The sequence below is a fragment of the Hyla sarda genome, chromosome 6 (assembly GCF_029499605.1).
Source record: "Hyla sarda isolate aHylSar1 chromosome 6, aHylSar1.hap1, whole genome shotgun sequence".
In the NCBI taxonomy this organism is placed as follows: Eukaryota; Metazoa; Chordata; class Amphibia; order Anura; family Hylidae; genus Hyla; species Hyla sarda.
Window position 1 is genome coordinate 226,562,188 of NC_079194.1, and position 16,563 is coordinate 226,578,750.

A 16,563-nucleotide genomic window follows, 5' to 3' on the forward strand; every position below is an offset into this window, starting at 1 on the left:
TCGTGACATATTCTACTTTATTTTATCGGTAAAATTTCACTGATATTTGTATCCTTTCTTGGTAAAAAATCTAAAAATTTCATGAAAATTTTGAAAATTTAGCATTTTTCTAACTTTGAAAGTCTCTGCTTGAAAGGAAAATGGATATTCCAAATAAATTACATATTGATTCACATATACAATATGTCTACTTTGTGTTTGCATTAAAAAATTGACAAGTTTTTACTTTTGGAAGACATCAGAGGGCTTCAAAGTTCCGCAGCAATTTTCCAATTTTTCTCAAGATTTTCAAAATCGTAATTTTTCAGGGCCCAGTTTAGGTTGGAAGTGGATTTTAAGGATCTTCATATTAGAAATACCCCATAAATGACCCCATTATAAAAACTGCACCCCCCAAAGTATTCAAAATGACATTCAGTAAGTGTTTTAACCCTTTAGGTGTTTCACAGGAATAGCAGCAAAGTGAAGGAGAAAATTCTAAATCTTCATTTTTTACACTCGCATTTTCTTGTAGACCCAATTTTTTAATTTTTACAAGGGGTAAAAGGAGAGAAATCACCCTAAAATTTGTAACCCAATTTCTCTCGAGTAAGGAAATACCTCATATGCGTATGTAAAATGTTCGGTGGGCGCAGTAGAGGGCTCAGAAGGGAAGGAGCGACAATGGGATTTTGGAGAGTGAGTTTTTCTGAAAGGGTTTTTGGGGGGCATGTCCCATTTAGGAAGCCCCTATGGTGCCAGAACAGTGGACCCCCCCACATGTGACCCCATTTTGGAAACTATACCCCTCATGGAATGTAATAAGGGGTGCAGTGAGTATTTACACCCCACTGGCGTTTGACAGATATTTGAAACGGTGGACTGTGCAAATCAAAAATTTTATTTTTCATTTTCACAGACCACTGTTCCAAAAATCTGTCATACACCAGTGGGGTGTAAATGCTCACTGCACCCCTTATTACATTCCGTGAGGGGTGTAGTTTCCAAAATGGGGTCACATATGGATATTTATTGTTTTGCGTTTGTCAGAACTGCTGTAACAATCAGCCACCCCTGTGCAAATCGCCTCAAATGTACATGGTGCACTCTCCCTTCTGGGCCTTGTTGTGCGCCCTCAGAGCACTTTGCGCCCACATATGGGGTATCTCCGTACTCAGGAGAAATTGCGTTACAAATTTAGAGGGTCTTTTTTCCCTTTTACCTCTTGTGAAAATGAAAAGTATAGGGCAACACCAGCATGTCAGTGTAAAAAATTAATTTTTTTACACTAACATGCTGGTGTAGACCCCAACTTCACCTTTTCATAAGGGGTTAAAGAAGAAAAAGCCCCCCAAAATTTGTAAGGCAATTTCTCCCGAGTACGGCGATACCCCATATGTGTCCCAAAACTGTTGCCCTGAAATACGACAGGGCTCCAAAGTGAGAGAGCGCCATGCGCATTTGAGGCCTGAATTAGGGATTTGCATAGGGGTGGACATAGGGGTATTCTACGCCAGTGATTCCCAAACAGGGTGCCTCCAGCTGTTGCAAAACTCCCAGCATGCCTGGACAGTCAATGGCTGTCCGGCAATACTGGGAGTTATTATTTTGCAACAGCTGGAGGCTCCGTTTTGGAAACAGTAGCGTACCAGACGTTTTTCATTTTTTGGGGGGAGGGGGGCTGTGTAGGGGTATGTGTATATGTAGTGTTTTTTACTTTTTATTTTAGGTTAGTGTCAGTGTAGTGTAGTGTTTTTAGGGTACAGTCACATGGGCAGAGGTTCACAGCCAGTTTGCCGCTGGAAGTTTGAGCTGCAGCGCAAAATTTGCGCCATCTCAAACTTGCAGCACTCACTGTAAACCTCCGCCCATGTGAGTGTACCCTGTACATTCACATTGGGGGGAGGGGGCAAACATCCAGCTGTTGCAAACTCCGAGCATGCCCTTTGGCTGTCCGTGCATGCTGGGAGTTGTAGTTTTGCAACAGCTGGAGGAACACTGGTTTGGAAACACTAAGTTAAGTAATAAACTTTCAAGTGTTTTGCAACCAAACTTAGTGTTTCCAAACCAGTGTGCCTCCAGCTGTTGCAAAACTACAACTCCCAGCATGCATGGTCTGTCAGTGCATGCTGGGAGTTATAGTTTTGCAACAATTGCAACAGCTGGAGGCACTGAGGTAGGAAACGGACAATGTTTCCCAACTAGTGTGCCTCCAGATGTTGCAAAACTACAACTCCCAGCATGCCCAGACTGCCAAGGCATGCTGGAAGTTGTAGTTCGGCAATATCTGAAGGATCAGATGTTGCCAAACTACAACTTCCAGCATGCTTGGGCAGTCTGGGCATGCTGGGAGTTGTAGTTTTGCAACATCTGGAGGTCCACAGTTTGGAGACCACTGTATAATGGTCTCCAATCTGTGCTCTTCCAGATGTTAGAGAACTACAACTCCCAGCATGCCTGGACAGACTGAGCATGCTGAGATTTGTAGTTTTGCAACATCTGGAAGAGCACAGATTGGAGACCATTATACAGTGGTCTCCAAACTGTGGACCTCCAGATGTTGCAAAACTACAACTCCCAGCATGCCCAGAAAGCCAAAGGCTGTCTGGGCATGCTGGGAGTTGCAGTTTTGAAACTCTCAGAGGCAGCAGTGAGATCGCTTTACGGCGATCTCACTGCTGCCAATGAAGATGCTGCACTGCTGCCGGAAACTCACCTCCGGGACGCAGCGCAGCCAGGACCGCCTGGAGGACGCCGGGACCGCACGGAGGAAGCCGGGACCGCTCGGGACACCGCTCCGACGGGTAAGTGACGCCGGGGGACGGGACAGGGACACTTAGCAGAGCGGTGTGTGTCCCGATCCCCGTGATCGGGACTCACACACCGCGCTGCTAAGTATTTTCATAGCGAAACGCTGCTATCAGCTAGTCAGATTTGACCAGCTGATAGCAGCGATCGCTGGGGGGGGGGTGGGGGACGAAACCCCCCGTGGTCGCACGGTAAGATGGCTGGCTATCAGTGATAGCCACCATCTTTCCGGGCGCTGCGGGATGCCGCGAGTAGCGGCTGTAATGTCCATGACGTACCTGTATGTCATGGGTCGGGAACACCTTGCCACCCATGACGTACAGGTATGTCATAGGTCGGGAAGGGGTTAATGTCCAATCTATGAAAATATAATGTTAAATATCCTGTATGGTGAACAGTGTAAGCGTAAACAAAATAAATAAAGGCCAAAACATTTGCTTGTCACATCACATTCCCAAAAAAACTTAATAAAAAGCAATTAAAAAGTTACATATATGTAAAAGTGGTACCGATAAAAACTACAGATCACACCGCAAAAAAAATGAGCCCTCATACAACTGCGTATACGTAAAAACTAGGAAGTTATAGGACAGTGATGGCGAACCTTTCTGAGCCCGAGTGCCCGAACCATAATGCACGCCAACTTTTTTCCCCTCAAAGTGCCAGCACAGCAATTAAATCAGAATACACATTAGCTTGGCAGTATAGTTCCCCCACATTAGGTGCAGTATAGCTCCCCACATTAGGGTTGGCAGTATAGCTTTGGCCCTGGGTTTTAGTTTTTTTTCAAAATTGTGGTTCCTGACCCCCCCTTGGGATTAATTGTGTTTGAGTCTTTTCAGTCTGACCACAGTGCTCTCTGCTGACACCTCTGTCCATGTCAGGAACTGGCCAGAATAGGAACAAATCCCCATAACAAACCTCTCCTGCTCTGGACAGTTCCTGACACAGACAGAGGTGCCAGCAGAGAGCACTGTGGTCAGAATGAAAATAACTACTCAACTTCCTGTGGTGCATACAGCAGCTGATAAATGCTGGAAGGATTAAGAGTTTTTAATAGTAGTAATTTACAAATCTGTTTAACTTTCTAACACCAGTTGATTTAAAAAAAAATATCTATATATATTTTCACATATATAAAGTTTCCACCGGAGTAACTCTTTAACCCGTACAAGATACGCCTTTGCGTCCTGGGACCGCTCGGGCGTGACGTCACGCGGAAGCCCGCACACAGTGTTCGGAGTAATGAACTTCCGGACAGTGCGAGCGGAGCTCCGAAAGGCAGGGCAGCGCACAACCCCTTTAAGGATCTGTACGCCCTGAACATTTCACCGCCGGTAACCAGACGGTGAACAGAACGGGATGCCTGCTGAAATCGTTCAGCAAGCATCCCGTGCAAAGTCCTGGAGGGGGTCAATTCAGACCGGCAATTTGCGGTGATTCTGGGTCAATCGGGTCTCCCGTGACCCGGAAAAAAATGGTGATTGGGGCTGTCTGAGACAGCCCCAATCACCCTTACCCAGCAGGAGTGAGGTGGATGGGTGCCACCTCACAATCATGTGATTGACCAATAACTAACCTGCTGGGCGGTGATCGGGCGGCGAGCATTCCTACCTTTTGGTAGACTGGCAGGGGTCCCCTTAGGAGCGGCGGCGGCAGACTGGACTGGCAGGAGTGGCAGCAGCAGTGGTGGCGGAGCAGGCGGCAGGATACAGCAGGAGGTGAAGGCTGTTCGCCTCCTGCTGTTGCTTAGCAACAACTCCCAGCATGCACAGCCAAAGGGCATGCTGAAAGTTGTAGTTATGCAACAGCTGGAGGTCAGAATGCAACTCCCAGAATGCCCTTTGATAGTCTGTGCATGATGGGGGTTGTAGTTATGCAACAGCTGGAGGCCCATATTTTCTATGACAAAGTGTGCTTCCAGCTGTTGAATAAGTACAACTTACAGCATGCACGGATAGCCGAAGGGCATGCTGAGAGTTGTAGTTGTGTCCCTCCAGCTGTTGCATAACTACAACTCCCAGTATGCTCCCCTGTTGTCAATGCATGCTGAGAGTTGTAGTTTTACAACAGCTGAAGGCAAACTGGTTGTGAAACACAGTTTGTTATCCAACTCAGTGTTTTGCAACCAATGTGCCTCCAGCTGTTGCAAAAATACAACTCCCAGCATGCACTGAAAGACCGTACATGCTAGGAGTTGTAGCTTTGCAACAGTTAAGTAACAAACTCCATGTTTTGCAACCAGTGTGCCTCCAGCTGTTGCATAACTACAACTCCCATCATGCATGGTCTGTCAGTGCATGCTTGGAGTGGTAGTTTTGCAAGAGCTGGAGGTTTAACCCCCCCCCCCCACGTGAATGTGCAGGGTACATTCACACGGGCAGGGGTTTACAGTGAGTTTCCTGCTGCAAGTTTGGGATACGTCAAATTTTCCACTGCAGCTCAAACTCCCAGCGGGAAATTCAATGTAAACCCCCGCCCATGTGAATGTACCCTAAAAACATTATACTGCACTCTAACAAAATAAAAAGTAAAACATTACATATACACACACCCTTACACAGTCCCCCCACCCCCAGTAAAAATGAAAAATAAAATTCTTGTACCGCAGTGTTTCTAAAAGGAGCCTCCAGCTGTTGAAAAAAAAACAAAACAACTTCCAGTATTGCCGGACAGCCTACTCACTGTGTAGGCATGCTGGAAGTTTAGCAACAGCTGGAGGCCCCCTGTTTGGGAAACACTGTCATAGGTATTTTGGTATCGAAGGAAAGTGTAATGCTTGCATCCGCGTTCGTCCCTATGCAAATCCCTAATTTAGGCCTCAAATGCGCATGATGCTCTCTCACTTTGGAGCCCTGTCGTATTTCAAGGCTACGGTTTAGGGCCACATGTGGGGTATTTGCGCTACTCGGGAGAAATTGCGTTACAAATTTTGGGGGGCTTTTTCTCACTAACATGCCGGTGTTGCCCCATACTTTTCATTTTCACAAAAGGAAAAAAAGACCCCCAAAATTTGTAATGCAATTTCTCCTGAGTACGGAAATACCCCATATGTGGACGCAAAGTGATCTGCGGGCGCACAACATGGCTCAGGAGTGAGAGCGCACCATGTACATTTGAAGCTTAAATTGGTGATTTGCACAGGGGTGGCTGGTAGTTGACAAACAAACAAACAAACAAAAAAAACACATGTGACCCCATTTTAGAAACTACACCCCTCACGGAACGTAACAAGGGGTATAGTGAGCCCTAAAACCCCACAGGTGTTTGACAAGTTTTCATTAAAGTTGGAAATGAAAATGAAAAAAAAAATTCCACTAAAATGCTGGTGTTTTCATTTTCACAAGGGGTAATATGAGAAAAACACCATTTCTTTGGAGTAAGGAAATAACCCATATGTAGATGTTAAGTGCTCTGCGGGCACACTACAGGGCTCAGAAGAAAAGGAGCATCATTGGGCTTTTGGAGAGAGAATTTGTCTGGAATTGTAGGCAATGTGCTTTTACAAAGCCCCCATGGTGCCAGAATAGTGAACCCCCTCATATGTGACCCCATTTTGGAAACTACACCCTCACACCTGTGGGGAGCATTTACACCACAGGTGTCTGACAGATTTTTTGAACAGTGGTCCGTGTAAATGAAAAATTTAATTTTTCATTTACACAGCCCACTGTTCCAAAGATTTGTCAAATGCCAGTGGGGTATAAATGATCACTGCACCCCTTTTACATTCTGTGATGGGTGTAACTTACGAAATAGGGTAACATGTAAGGGGTCCACTGTTCTGGTAGCACAGTGGCCTTGTGCACGCACATGGCCCCCAACTTCCATTCCAACCAAATTCTCTCTCTAAAAGCCCAATGGTGCTCCTTCTCTTCTGAGCCCTGCAGTGAGCCTTAAGAGCACTTTAAATCCACATATTTAGTATTTCCTTACTCAGAAGAAATGGTGTTACAAATTTTGGGGGGCTTTTTCGTCTATTACCCCTTGTGAAAATGAAAAATTTTTGAGGAAAAAAAAAAGGAGATTTTAATGCTTACCGTAAAATTTCTTTCTCGGATGATGCATTGGGGGACACAGACCATGGGCATATGCTGCTGTCACTAGGAGGCTTAATACTATGGTAACAAGAAAAGTCGGCCCCCTCCCAGCAGGGTATACCTACCTACAGGCACCTAAGCTAATCAGTTTTAGTCCCAGAGCAGTAGGAGAGGACCGACAGGTCAGAAAAAAACACGAACTGTCCGAGTAAACCAGAGAACAAAAATTAACGGAACACACCCTCGGACAGGTAACCGAACCAGGAAAACCAGAGAAAATAAGGGCGTGGTGTCCCCCCCCAATGGATCCTCCAAGAAAGAGATTTTACGGTAAGCATAAAAATGTCCTTCTCTCTATCGGCTCCATTGGGGGACACAGACCAAAGCAGTCCCTAGAGTGGGCAAAGGAAAACCAGTCAGGCGAAAGGCTGGACCACCACAACCTGCAACACCTTACGGCCCAGACTAGCATCAGCAGATGTAAAGGTATGAACCTGGTAGAACCTCGTGAAGGTGTGCAAAGACGACCAGGTGGCCGCTCTACAAACCTGCAAGGCCAAAGCCTTGTTGCGGAGAGCCCAGGATGCCCCGACAGAACGAGTGGAATGAGCAGAAACCCTGAAGGGTGGGGTCTTCCCCTTGCAGCGGTAAGCTTCCGAAATAGAAGATCGAATCCATCGAGAAATGGTAGCCTTAGAAGCAGGTTGTCCTTTACGGCGACCTTCCGTAAGAACAAAAAAGGAGTCACATTCTCAAAAAGAAGAAGTGACTGAGAGATAGGTCCACACAGTCTTCACCACATCCAGTTTGTGGAGCAAACGTTCCTTGGGATGAGATGGAGCCGGACAAAAGGAAGATGTCCTCATTGAGATGAAAAACAGAAACAACCTTTGGTAAGGAGGACGGAACAAGACAGAAAACAACTTTGTCCTGGTGTACGATCAGGAAGGGAGAATGGCAGGCGAGAGATGCCACCTCTGAAACTCTCCTAATAGAGGTAATAGCAATAAGGAACGCTAACTTCCAGGAAAGGAGGTGAAGAGGAATGTCCCTGAGAGGTTCGAAGGGAGTACCCTGCAGGACACCAAGAACTAAATTCAAGTCCCAAGATGGTGTAGGGGACCTGTAAGGAGGGGTCACGTGTGCCACTCCCTGAAGAAAAATCTGGATATGGGGATCGGACGCGAGAGGACGTTGAAAAAGAATGGAAAGGGACGAAACCTGACCTTTAAGGGAACTGAGAGCCAACTGTTGTTCTAGCCCCGACTGTAAAAAGGAAAGAAGTCAAGGGAGAGAGAACGTAACAGGAGAACAGGAGTGGGATTCCCACGAAAATAAGACCGGCAGGTACGGTGGTAAATCTTCACAGAGGAGAGCTTGCGCGCCCTGAGCATAGTGCGAATCACCTGGGGAGAGAAACCCCAGGCCCTCAGAACCGCGGTCTCAACCGCTACAATGTCAAATTCAGCGACAGTAAATTGGGGTGGCAAAGGGGACCTTGAGAGAGAAGGTCTGGACGAAGAGGGAGGCACAGAGGAAAGTCGTCCAGAAGTCTGACTACGTCTGTGTACCACGCTCTCCTGGGCCAATCTGGAGCCACAAGAATGGCGGGAACGCCCTCTGCTTTGAGCTTCCTCAGGACCTTGGGAAGGAGAGGAAGAGGAGGGAAAAGATGAGGTAGGGCAAAGGGCGACCAAGGAATCACCAGGGCATCCGCATCCAGTGCCCAGGGATCCCGGGACTTTGCCATGAAGTAAGGAACCTTGTGGTTGTGGGGCGGGATGCAAATAAATCCACGTCTGGAGTGCCCCAGAGGTTGCAGATCTCTGCAAACACCTCCGGATGAAGAGACAATTCGCTGGGGTTGGCGGAGGATTGGCTGAGAAAGTCTGCTTCCCAGTTGTTCACTCCCAGAATGTGGATTGCTGAGATGGCCGGCACTCTGAACTCCACCCAGAGAAGAATCTTGGACATCTCAGCCATCCCCGCTGAGCTGCGAGTGCCGCCCGGGCAATTGATATACGCCAACGCAATGGAGTTGTCCGACTGGACACGAACAGGACTGTCCCGAAGAAGGGTCTCCCAATGGCACAGACAAAGATAGATTGCCCTCAGTTCCAATATGTTGATGGGGAGGAGGGTTGCTTGGGGGGACCAAAGGCTTTGGACTGTCCAGTCCCTGAAGACACCTCCCCACCCCAAAAGACTGGAATCCGTTGTGATGACTTGCCAACGGAGGGGCAGAAAGGAGCGTCCCTGTAAAAGGGGGGAATGAAGCCACCACAGAAGGGACTGGTGAGACCTCAGAGGAAGAATGATCCTGCGATCGAGGGATAACGGAGATCTGTCCCACCGGGATAGAAGCGCAAGTTGAAGAGGACGGTAGGGGAACTGGGCAAATGGAACGGCCTCCATGGCCACCACCATCCGACCCAGAACCTCCATGCAGAAGCAAATGGACACTGGAGAAGGGTTCTGGAGCATCCGAACTCCTGACAAAAGAGTCAGCCGCTTGTCCGGCAGAAGCCGAATCTGGGCGGACGCAGTGTCGAACTGGAGTCCTAGGAGAATTAGAGACTGAGTGGGAGTTAGGTTAGACTTGTCCTGATTGACCATCCAACCGAAACGGGACAAGGCTTGAAGGGTGAGACGGCGACTCTACAGATTCTGGGTCCTGGTTGGGGCCTTGATCAGATCGTCCGAGTACGGAATCACTGAGACACCCCTTGACCGTAAGAGGGCGATCACAGGTGCCAGGACCTTGGCGAAGCCCCTTGGAGCAGTGGCCAGACCTAAGGGAACGGCCAGAAACTGAAAATGCCTTCCAGAATTCCAAACAGAGATACCACTGATGTCCTGGAAAAATTGGAATGTGGAGGTAGGTGTCCCGAATGTCCACTGAGGAAAGAAACTCTCCTTGATCCATGGACGACACGATCGAACAGAGTCTCCATGCGGAAATGATGGAGGAGATGATGTTTGTTGAGGCGTTTCAAGTCCAGGATCGGGCGAACGGAACCCCCTTTCTTGGGGACCACGAAGAGGTTGGAATAAAAACCTAAAAAACGCTCCTCTGGAGGAATCGGGACAATTACTCCCTGAATGAGAAGGGACTGGAGCGTGCCCCGAAAGGCCCGAGCCAGTGAGGGGGATCGGGGTTACGGGAACAAAAAAAGGGGTCCCTTTGAAGGGAGGCAAACTTCATCCGATATCCGTTGGATACCACATCCCTGACCCAGGAGTCCTGCATGTGAGTGGACCAAATGTCCCAGAAGAGAAACAGATGACCTCCCACCGAGAAAAATCTGTGGGTGGGGGGAGTCCCTTCAGGAAGAGGTAGGCTTGCGATTGCCCGCTTTGGCCGCAAAACGACCGGAACGGTTATCCAATTTCCAAGAGGGACGGGTTTGGAAGGAGGGAGAATTCTTGTCCCACAAGGACACCGGTCTGGACGTCCTACTGGAACCGTACACCCGAAAGGACCAAATGGAGGTAGACTTTCGATGGGAAGTAGTGCTGCGAGCCTAATTTTGAGGTAACAAGGAACTTTTACCACCCGTCGCCTCTGAGATGATCTAATTACCAAACAATCGAGAACCAGTATAAGGAAGCTCCGTCAGAGATTTCTTAGAAGTGGCATCTGCATTCCAGGCCTTGAGCCACATAGAACAATGAAGAGCGACCAGGTTACATGTGGCAAAAGCCGCACAACGGGCCAACTGCATAGAGGCAGTACACAGATACACAGAGTTGGAGAGCTAAATCAGCCAATTCCTCTGCGAGGGATTCGGAAAGAATACCCTGGCAGAGTTGAGAATCCCAGACTGAAAGAGCTTTTGACACCCAGGCAGAAGCAAAAGCAGGAAGCAAGGAAGAGCCCGCTGCTTCAAAGGCGAATTTCGCCAGTCTCTACCTTCTTGTCCGCCAGGTCTTTGAAGGAAGCTGCACCTGCCAATGGCAGAGTAGTTGCTTTTGTCAGGCGGGAGACAGGTGGATCCACCGTTGGAGGAGAGGTTCACGGAGCAATAAGGTCCCTAGCGAAGGGAAACTGCGCTTGAACCTTCTTCGTTTCTTGAAACTTCTTGTCAGGATGTTTTCAGGCAGACTCAAGCAAGGCTTCAAATTCAGCATGAGAGCTGAAAACATTAGGTGCAGGTCGGGAACGTGAAAGGAAACTTCTGGAGCTACATCCGAAGTTCCTGGGTCCTCCAGATGAAAGGTGTCCCTTATGGCCGGAACCATGTTCGGTCCTCCGACTCAGAGGCAGAACCAGAAACCTCATTGTCCAGTTCTTCAGGAGAGTGGGAACGGGTGGAGGCAGTCTTGGATGAGGATGACACTGACCTGGTGCACAGATCTGGAGAGCCAGAGCTGCGACCCGCGAGCGTCCCTTAGAAGAGTTGCGTTTAAGGGATGTTGAAGGCAGTCAACACAGAACGGGAGACCTGAGCTAAATCGGAAATAGACTGGGAGAGGGATAGCGGAACCCACAGTGTGTGGAGGGGAATCTTGAGTAGAAATACCAGGAGGGTCAGGGGGTGCATTGGTGAAGGCAGAACAAGTGGGTTCAGCAGAACCAGACATTTTAGTATTGCAGCCCTTGCAAGTATAATAGGTGACAAGGTCCCCGGTTAGCAGTCTAGAGGGAGGGACAGTTCTGGGCTCGGATATAGCAAAAATTAAACAGCCTCACCCAGCGTCTGTGTCCCCAGCAAGGCAGTTGCTGTGAGGAGAACTCCGGTCTCAGCTAAGGGGGAGAGAGAAAGAGACAGGAGGAATGCAGGACCAATGAGAAGACAAGGGCCGGACTAGACTAAGCTGCCTCTCATTGGCCCTAAGGAGCACCTCTGCCCACACACAGCGCTGATTGGCAGAGAAAAGGAGTCTTGTTTGCGCCCGCACCTCATTAGGCACGATTTCCGCCAGCCGCGGGTGGGCGGGGCTAATACCCAGCAAATGCCCGAGGAAGAAAATATGCCCGGGTGATAATGGCGTCTATCCGTCACCTCTGCGCGCATGAGGGAAGAGAGCGTGGGAAACGCCGCCGGCAGCCCGCAGCTACCGACAGGCTGAAGGCAGAACTGTGCTCGGAGCCGGCACGTGTTTGTGGGCCTGGGTGAGCTGCGGGAGAGCGCGCGGCCGCCGTAAAGTGAAAGTAAAATGTCAGCTGCTGAGGTACAGACGCAGAGAGAGAGGGAGAGGTGGGGAAAAAGGAAGCATAGTCCTACACCACTGACTTAAAAGTGATCCTCACACAGCCCCAGTAGTTGATAGGGGGTTGCCCAGTATACAATAAAGAGGAGTGGGCTCAAATAGGGGGTCTCCAGAGGATGAAAGTCCCAAAGACCTGAAAGAAAAAGGGGAGGGAACATACTCACCTTAGTCAGAAGAACTTACCTAATGAAGTCTTCAGTCAGCTTTAGTCACCTGCACCATGCCGGGCTGAAACAGCGAGAGGAGCAGGGAGATAGGGGACCCGGACCCGTGAGGTACAACCCCAGGCGCTGACTGCTGGCGAGAAGGGGTTGACAGTACCTCCACGATGTCTGCGCCCCTTCAATCGCAAATGGGGAAATAGTGAACGCTATGTTCCTGAGTCCCCACCTGAAAACAAGAAAAGAAAAGGGAGAGAAGAATCTAAACATCCCTAATCTGGAAAATAAAAAATAAGACCAGGTCTGGGGAACCCTGGACCAGCGTCTGCCTCCTACAGACACTGAGCTAAAATTGATTAGCTCAGGGGCCTGTAGGCGGGTATACCCTGCTGGGAGGGGCCGACTTTTCTGGTTACCATAGTGTCAAGCCTCCTAGTGACAGCAGCATATACCCAAGGTCTGTGTCCCCCAATGGAGCCGATAGAGAAATCAAAATTTTCATTTTCCCCATCCAACTTTAGCAAAAACTTATGAATTACCTGTGTGGTGTTAAGGCTCACTATACCCATTATTATGTTGCTTGAGGGGTGTAGTTTCCCAAATAGTAGGCCAGTTTTTTTTTTTGCTTGCTGTTCTGGCACAATGGGGGCTTCCTAAATGCAACATGCCCCCCAAAAACCATTTCAGCAAAATGCGCTCTCCAAAATCCCATTGTGGCTCCTTCCCTTCTGAGCCCTGAAGTGCTCTGGCAGAGCACTTTACATCCACATATGAGGTATTTCCTTACTCAAGAGAAATTACTCCTTGAAAAAAAAAAAAAAGAGAGTGTACAAGAACATGTTAGTGTAAAAAAAACATAAAAAATAAAATAAATGAAGATGTTTAATTTTCTTCTCCACTTTGCTGCTATTCCTGTGAAACACCTAAAGGACTAAACTTTCTGAATGCCATTTTGAATACTTTGCGCAGTGCAGTTTTCATATTGGGATCCATTATGGGTTATTTCTAACACAAATTAACTTCAAAACTGAACTGGTCCCTAAATAATTCTGATTTAGAAATTTTCTAATGTCTTCAAAAAGTTAAAACATGTCAACTTTATGATGCAAACATAAAGTAGACATATTGTATATGTGAATGAATATATAATTTATTTGGAATGTCCATTTTTTCTTACAAGCAGAGAGCTTCAAAGTTACAAAAATCCAATGTAAAAAACAATGTAAACATTTTTCATGAAATTTGGGAATTTTTCACCAAGAAATGATGCAAGTATCGACAAAAAATTTACGACTAACATAAAATATATGTCACGGAAAAAACTCTCTCGGAATCAAATTTATAAGTTAAAGCATCCCAGAGTTATTAATTCTTAAAGTGACAGTGGTCAGATTTGTGAAAAATGCTCTGGTCCTTAGCCCATTTTGGCCTTAAGGACTCAGACAATTTAATTTTTACGTTTTCATTTTTTCCTCCTCGCCTTCTAAAAATCATAACTCTTTTATATTTTCATCCACAGACTAGTATGAGGGCTTGTTTTTTGCGCGACCAGTTGTCCTTTGTAATGACATAACTCATTAGATCATAAAATGTATGGCGCAACCAAAAAACACTATTTTTGTGGGGAAATTAAAACGAAAAACGCAATTTTGCTAATTTTGGAAGGTTTCGTTTTCACGCCGTACAATTTATGGTAAAAATGACGTGTTATTTATTCTGAGGGTCAATACGATTAAAATGATACCCATTATTACATACTTTTCTATTATTGTTGCGCTTAAAAAAAAAATCACAAACTTTTTAACCAAATTAGTATGTTTATAATCCCTTTATTTTGATGATCTCTAACTTTTTTATTTTTCCGTATAAGCGACGGCATGGGGGCTCATTTTTTCGCCATGATCTGTATTTTTTTTTTATACCACATTTGCATATAAAAAACTTTTAATAAATTTTTTATAATTTTTTTTTTATAAAATGTATTAAAAAAGTAGGAATTTTGGACTTTTTTTTTTCCTTCACGCAGTTCACCGTACGGGATCATTAACATTTTATTTTAATAGTTCGGACATTTCCGCACGCGGCGATACCAAATATGTCTATAAAAAAATTTTTTAACGCTTTTTGGGGGTAAAATAGGAAAAAACGGACGTTTTACTTTTTTATTGGGGGAGGGGATTTTTCACTTTTTTCTTACTTTTACATTTTTTTTTACACTTGAATAGTCCCCATAGGGGACTATTCATAGCAATACCATGATTGCTAATACTGATCTGTTCTATGTATAGGACATAGAACAGATCAGTGTTATCGGCTATCTTCTGCTCTGGTCTGCTCGATCACAGACCAGAGCAGGAGACGCCGGGAGCCGGACGGAGGAAGGAGAGGGGACCTCCATGCGGCGTACTGAATGATCGGATCCCCGCAGCAGCGCTGCGGGCGATCCGATCATTCATTCAAATGATGCCGGGATGCCGCAGATGCCGGGATCTGTATTGATCCCGGCACCTGAGGGGTTAATGGCGGCCATTGCCGGCGGGTCCCTGGCTGCGATCAGCAGCCGGGATCAGCCACGCATGACACGGGCATCGCTCCGATGCCCGCGGTTATGCACAGGACGTAAATGTACGTCCTGGTGCGTTAAGTACCACCGCACCAGGACGTACATTTACGTCCTGCGTCCTTAAGGGGTTAAAGGGGTACTCCGGTGGAAAACTTTTTTTTTTTTTTTTTATGAACTGGTGCCAGGAAGTTAAACAGATTTGTAAATTACTTCTATTAAAAAATCTTAATCCTTTCAATACTTTTTAGCAGCTGTATGCTACAGAGGAAAATTTTTATTTTTTTAATTTCTTTTTTGTGTTGTCCACAGTGCTCTCTGCTGGCACCTGATGCCCGTATCAGGAACTGTCCAGAGCAGGAGAAAATCCCCATTACAAACCTATGCTGCTCTGGACAGTTCCTGAAACGGACAGAGGTGTCAGCAGAGAGAGCACTGTGGACAACACAAAAAAGAAATTCAAAAAGTAAAGAATTTCCTCTGTAGCATACAGCTGCTAAAAAGCACTAAAAGGATTAAGGTTTTTTATTAGAAGTCATTTACAAATCTGTTTAACTTTCTGGCACCATTCTTTAAAAAATAGGCTTGGTCCTTAAGGGGTTAAATGAAGGTAATTATATATGTTTGGAAACCACCATTTGCATTAGGGTAGAGTTTGCTTATATATAGTCTACCAACTATCTGACAGTGTCTGCTACTCTTAGCTGCAAATACAGCTAACAGATGCTTAGGAATTCAAGTTTGGCAATTGCCTCTGTCCAAGGATACCCCAGACACTTGCCTAAAAAGTAAAAAAAGGGCAATGAAGGTGGCATGAATGTACTCTATAGAAGCACATTAGCCGTTCCACATTTCTGTAGACAACTGAACTCACCATGATAGTCTTTGTATAATGGATTGGATTCCCTCTCTGAGCCGATAAATGATTCAAGGCCAACTACCGTATCTGACAAGTTTCTCACACGTGCAATAATTGCTTTATTCTGTAAAACAAGCAAACAAAGTAGACAGAGAGGAGGATGTAATTAGTGTTTGTTGGATAAATCTGGGTCTTATCAATGAGCAGAGAAATAGCTAGAAATAAATCTAGTCTATAAAACACACAATCTGAGGCTACGTGTGGAAGTGTAGACCGCAACGTGAAAAAAGAGGGGGAGACATTTGTAAGCTTCCAATCCTTTTAAAAACTCTATTACATTGCTGAAAAATAACAATTAAACAAAAACAAACACTGCTTGTTGTACAACATGCATTGTACAACAAAAATGTTCATAAGCCATTTGTTTCAGTAAAACACTTGGCTACAAATGTCATCCAGCAAAAGAATGCAAACCACATTTTTTTATATAAAGTATGAGGAAAATAAAGTGTATTTATTTTATTTATATATATATATATATATATATATATATATATATATATATATATATAAATAAATGTGTATATATATATATATATACACACATATAAAAGGTTGTGTAATGAGCTGCTTTGCATATTCCCCTATATATATATATAAATATATACACACACACACACACACACTAGCTGAGTACCCGGCGTTGCCCGGTTTTTCCTTCCTAATCCTTGTTGGGGAGGAAAATAAACCAAGGAGAAAGCTTTTGACTTCATATCCCATCCTCATATATTGTTGTCATATCCTGACCTCCTATCTCGTCATCATATCCCGACCTCCTATCCCATCCTCCTTTCCGGTCCTCATATCTCGACCTCCTTTCCTGTCCTCCTATCTCGACCTCCATTCCCGTCCTCCTATCTCGACCTCCTATCCCGGTCCTCC

The 16,563-nt window shown here is 46.0% G+C and overlaps 1 protein-coding gene across 2 annotated transcripts in view; it reads right to left on the minus strand.

The window, feature by feature from the left end:
• ELP4 (elongator acetyltransferase complex subunit 4) overlaps nt 1-16,563 on the minus strand; it is a 389,970-nt gene that overhangs the window by 171,851 nt on the left and 201,556 nt on the right. For both annotated transcript variants that reach the window (XM_056526644.1, XM_056526645.1), the window contains exon 8: nt 15,637-15,745. In XM_056526644.1, coding sequence (XP_056382619.1) covers nt 15,637-15,745 — 109 coding nt within the window. The remainder of the gene's footprint in view (nt 1-15,636; nt 15,746-16,563) is intronic.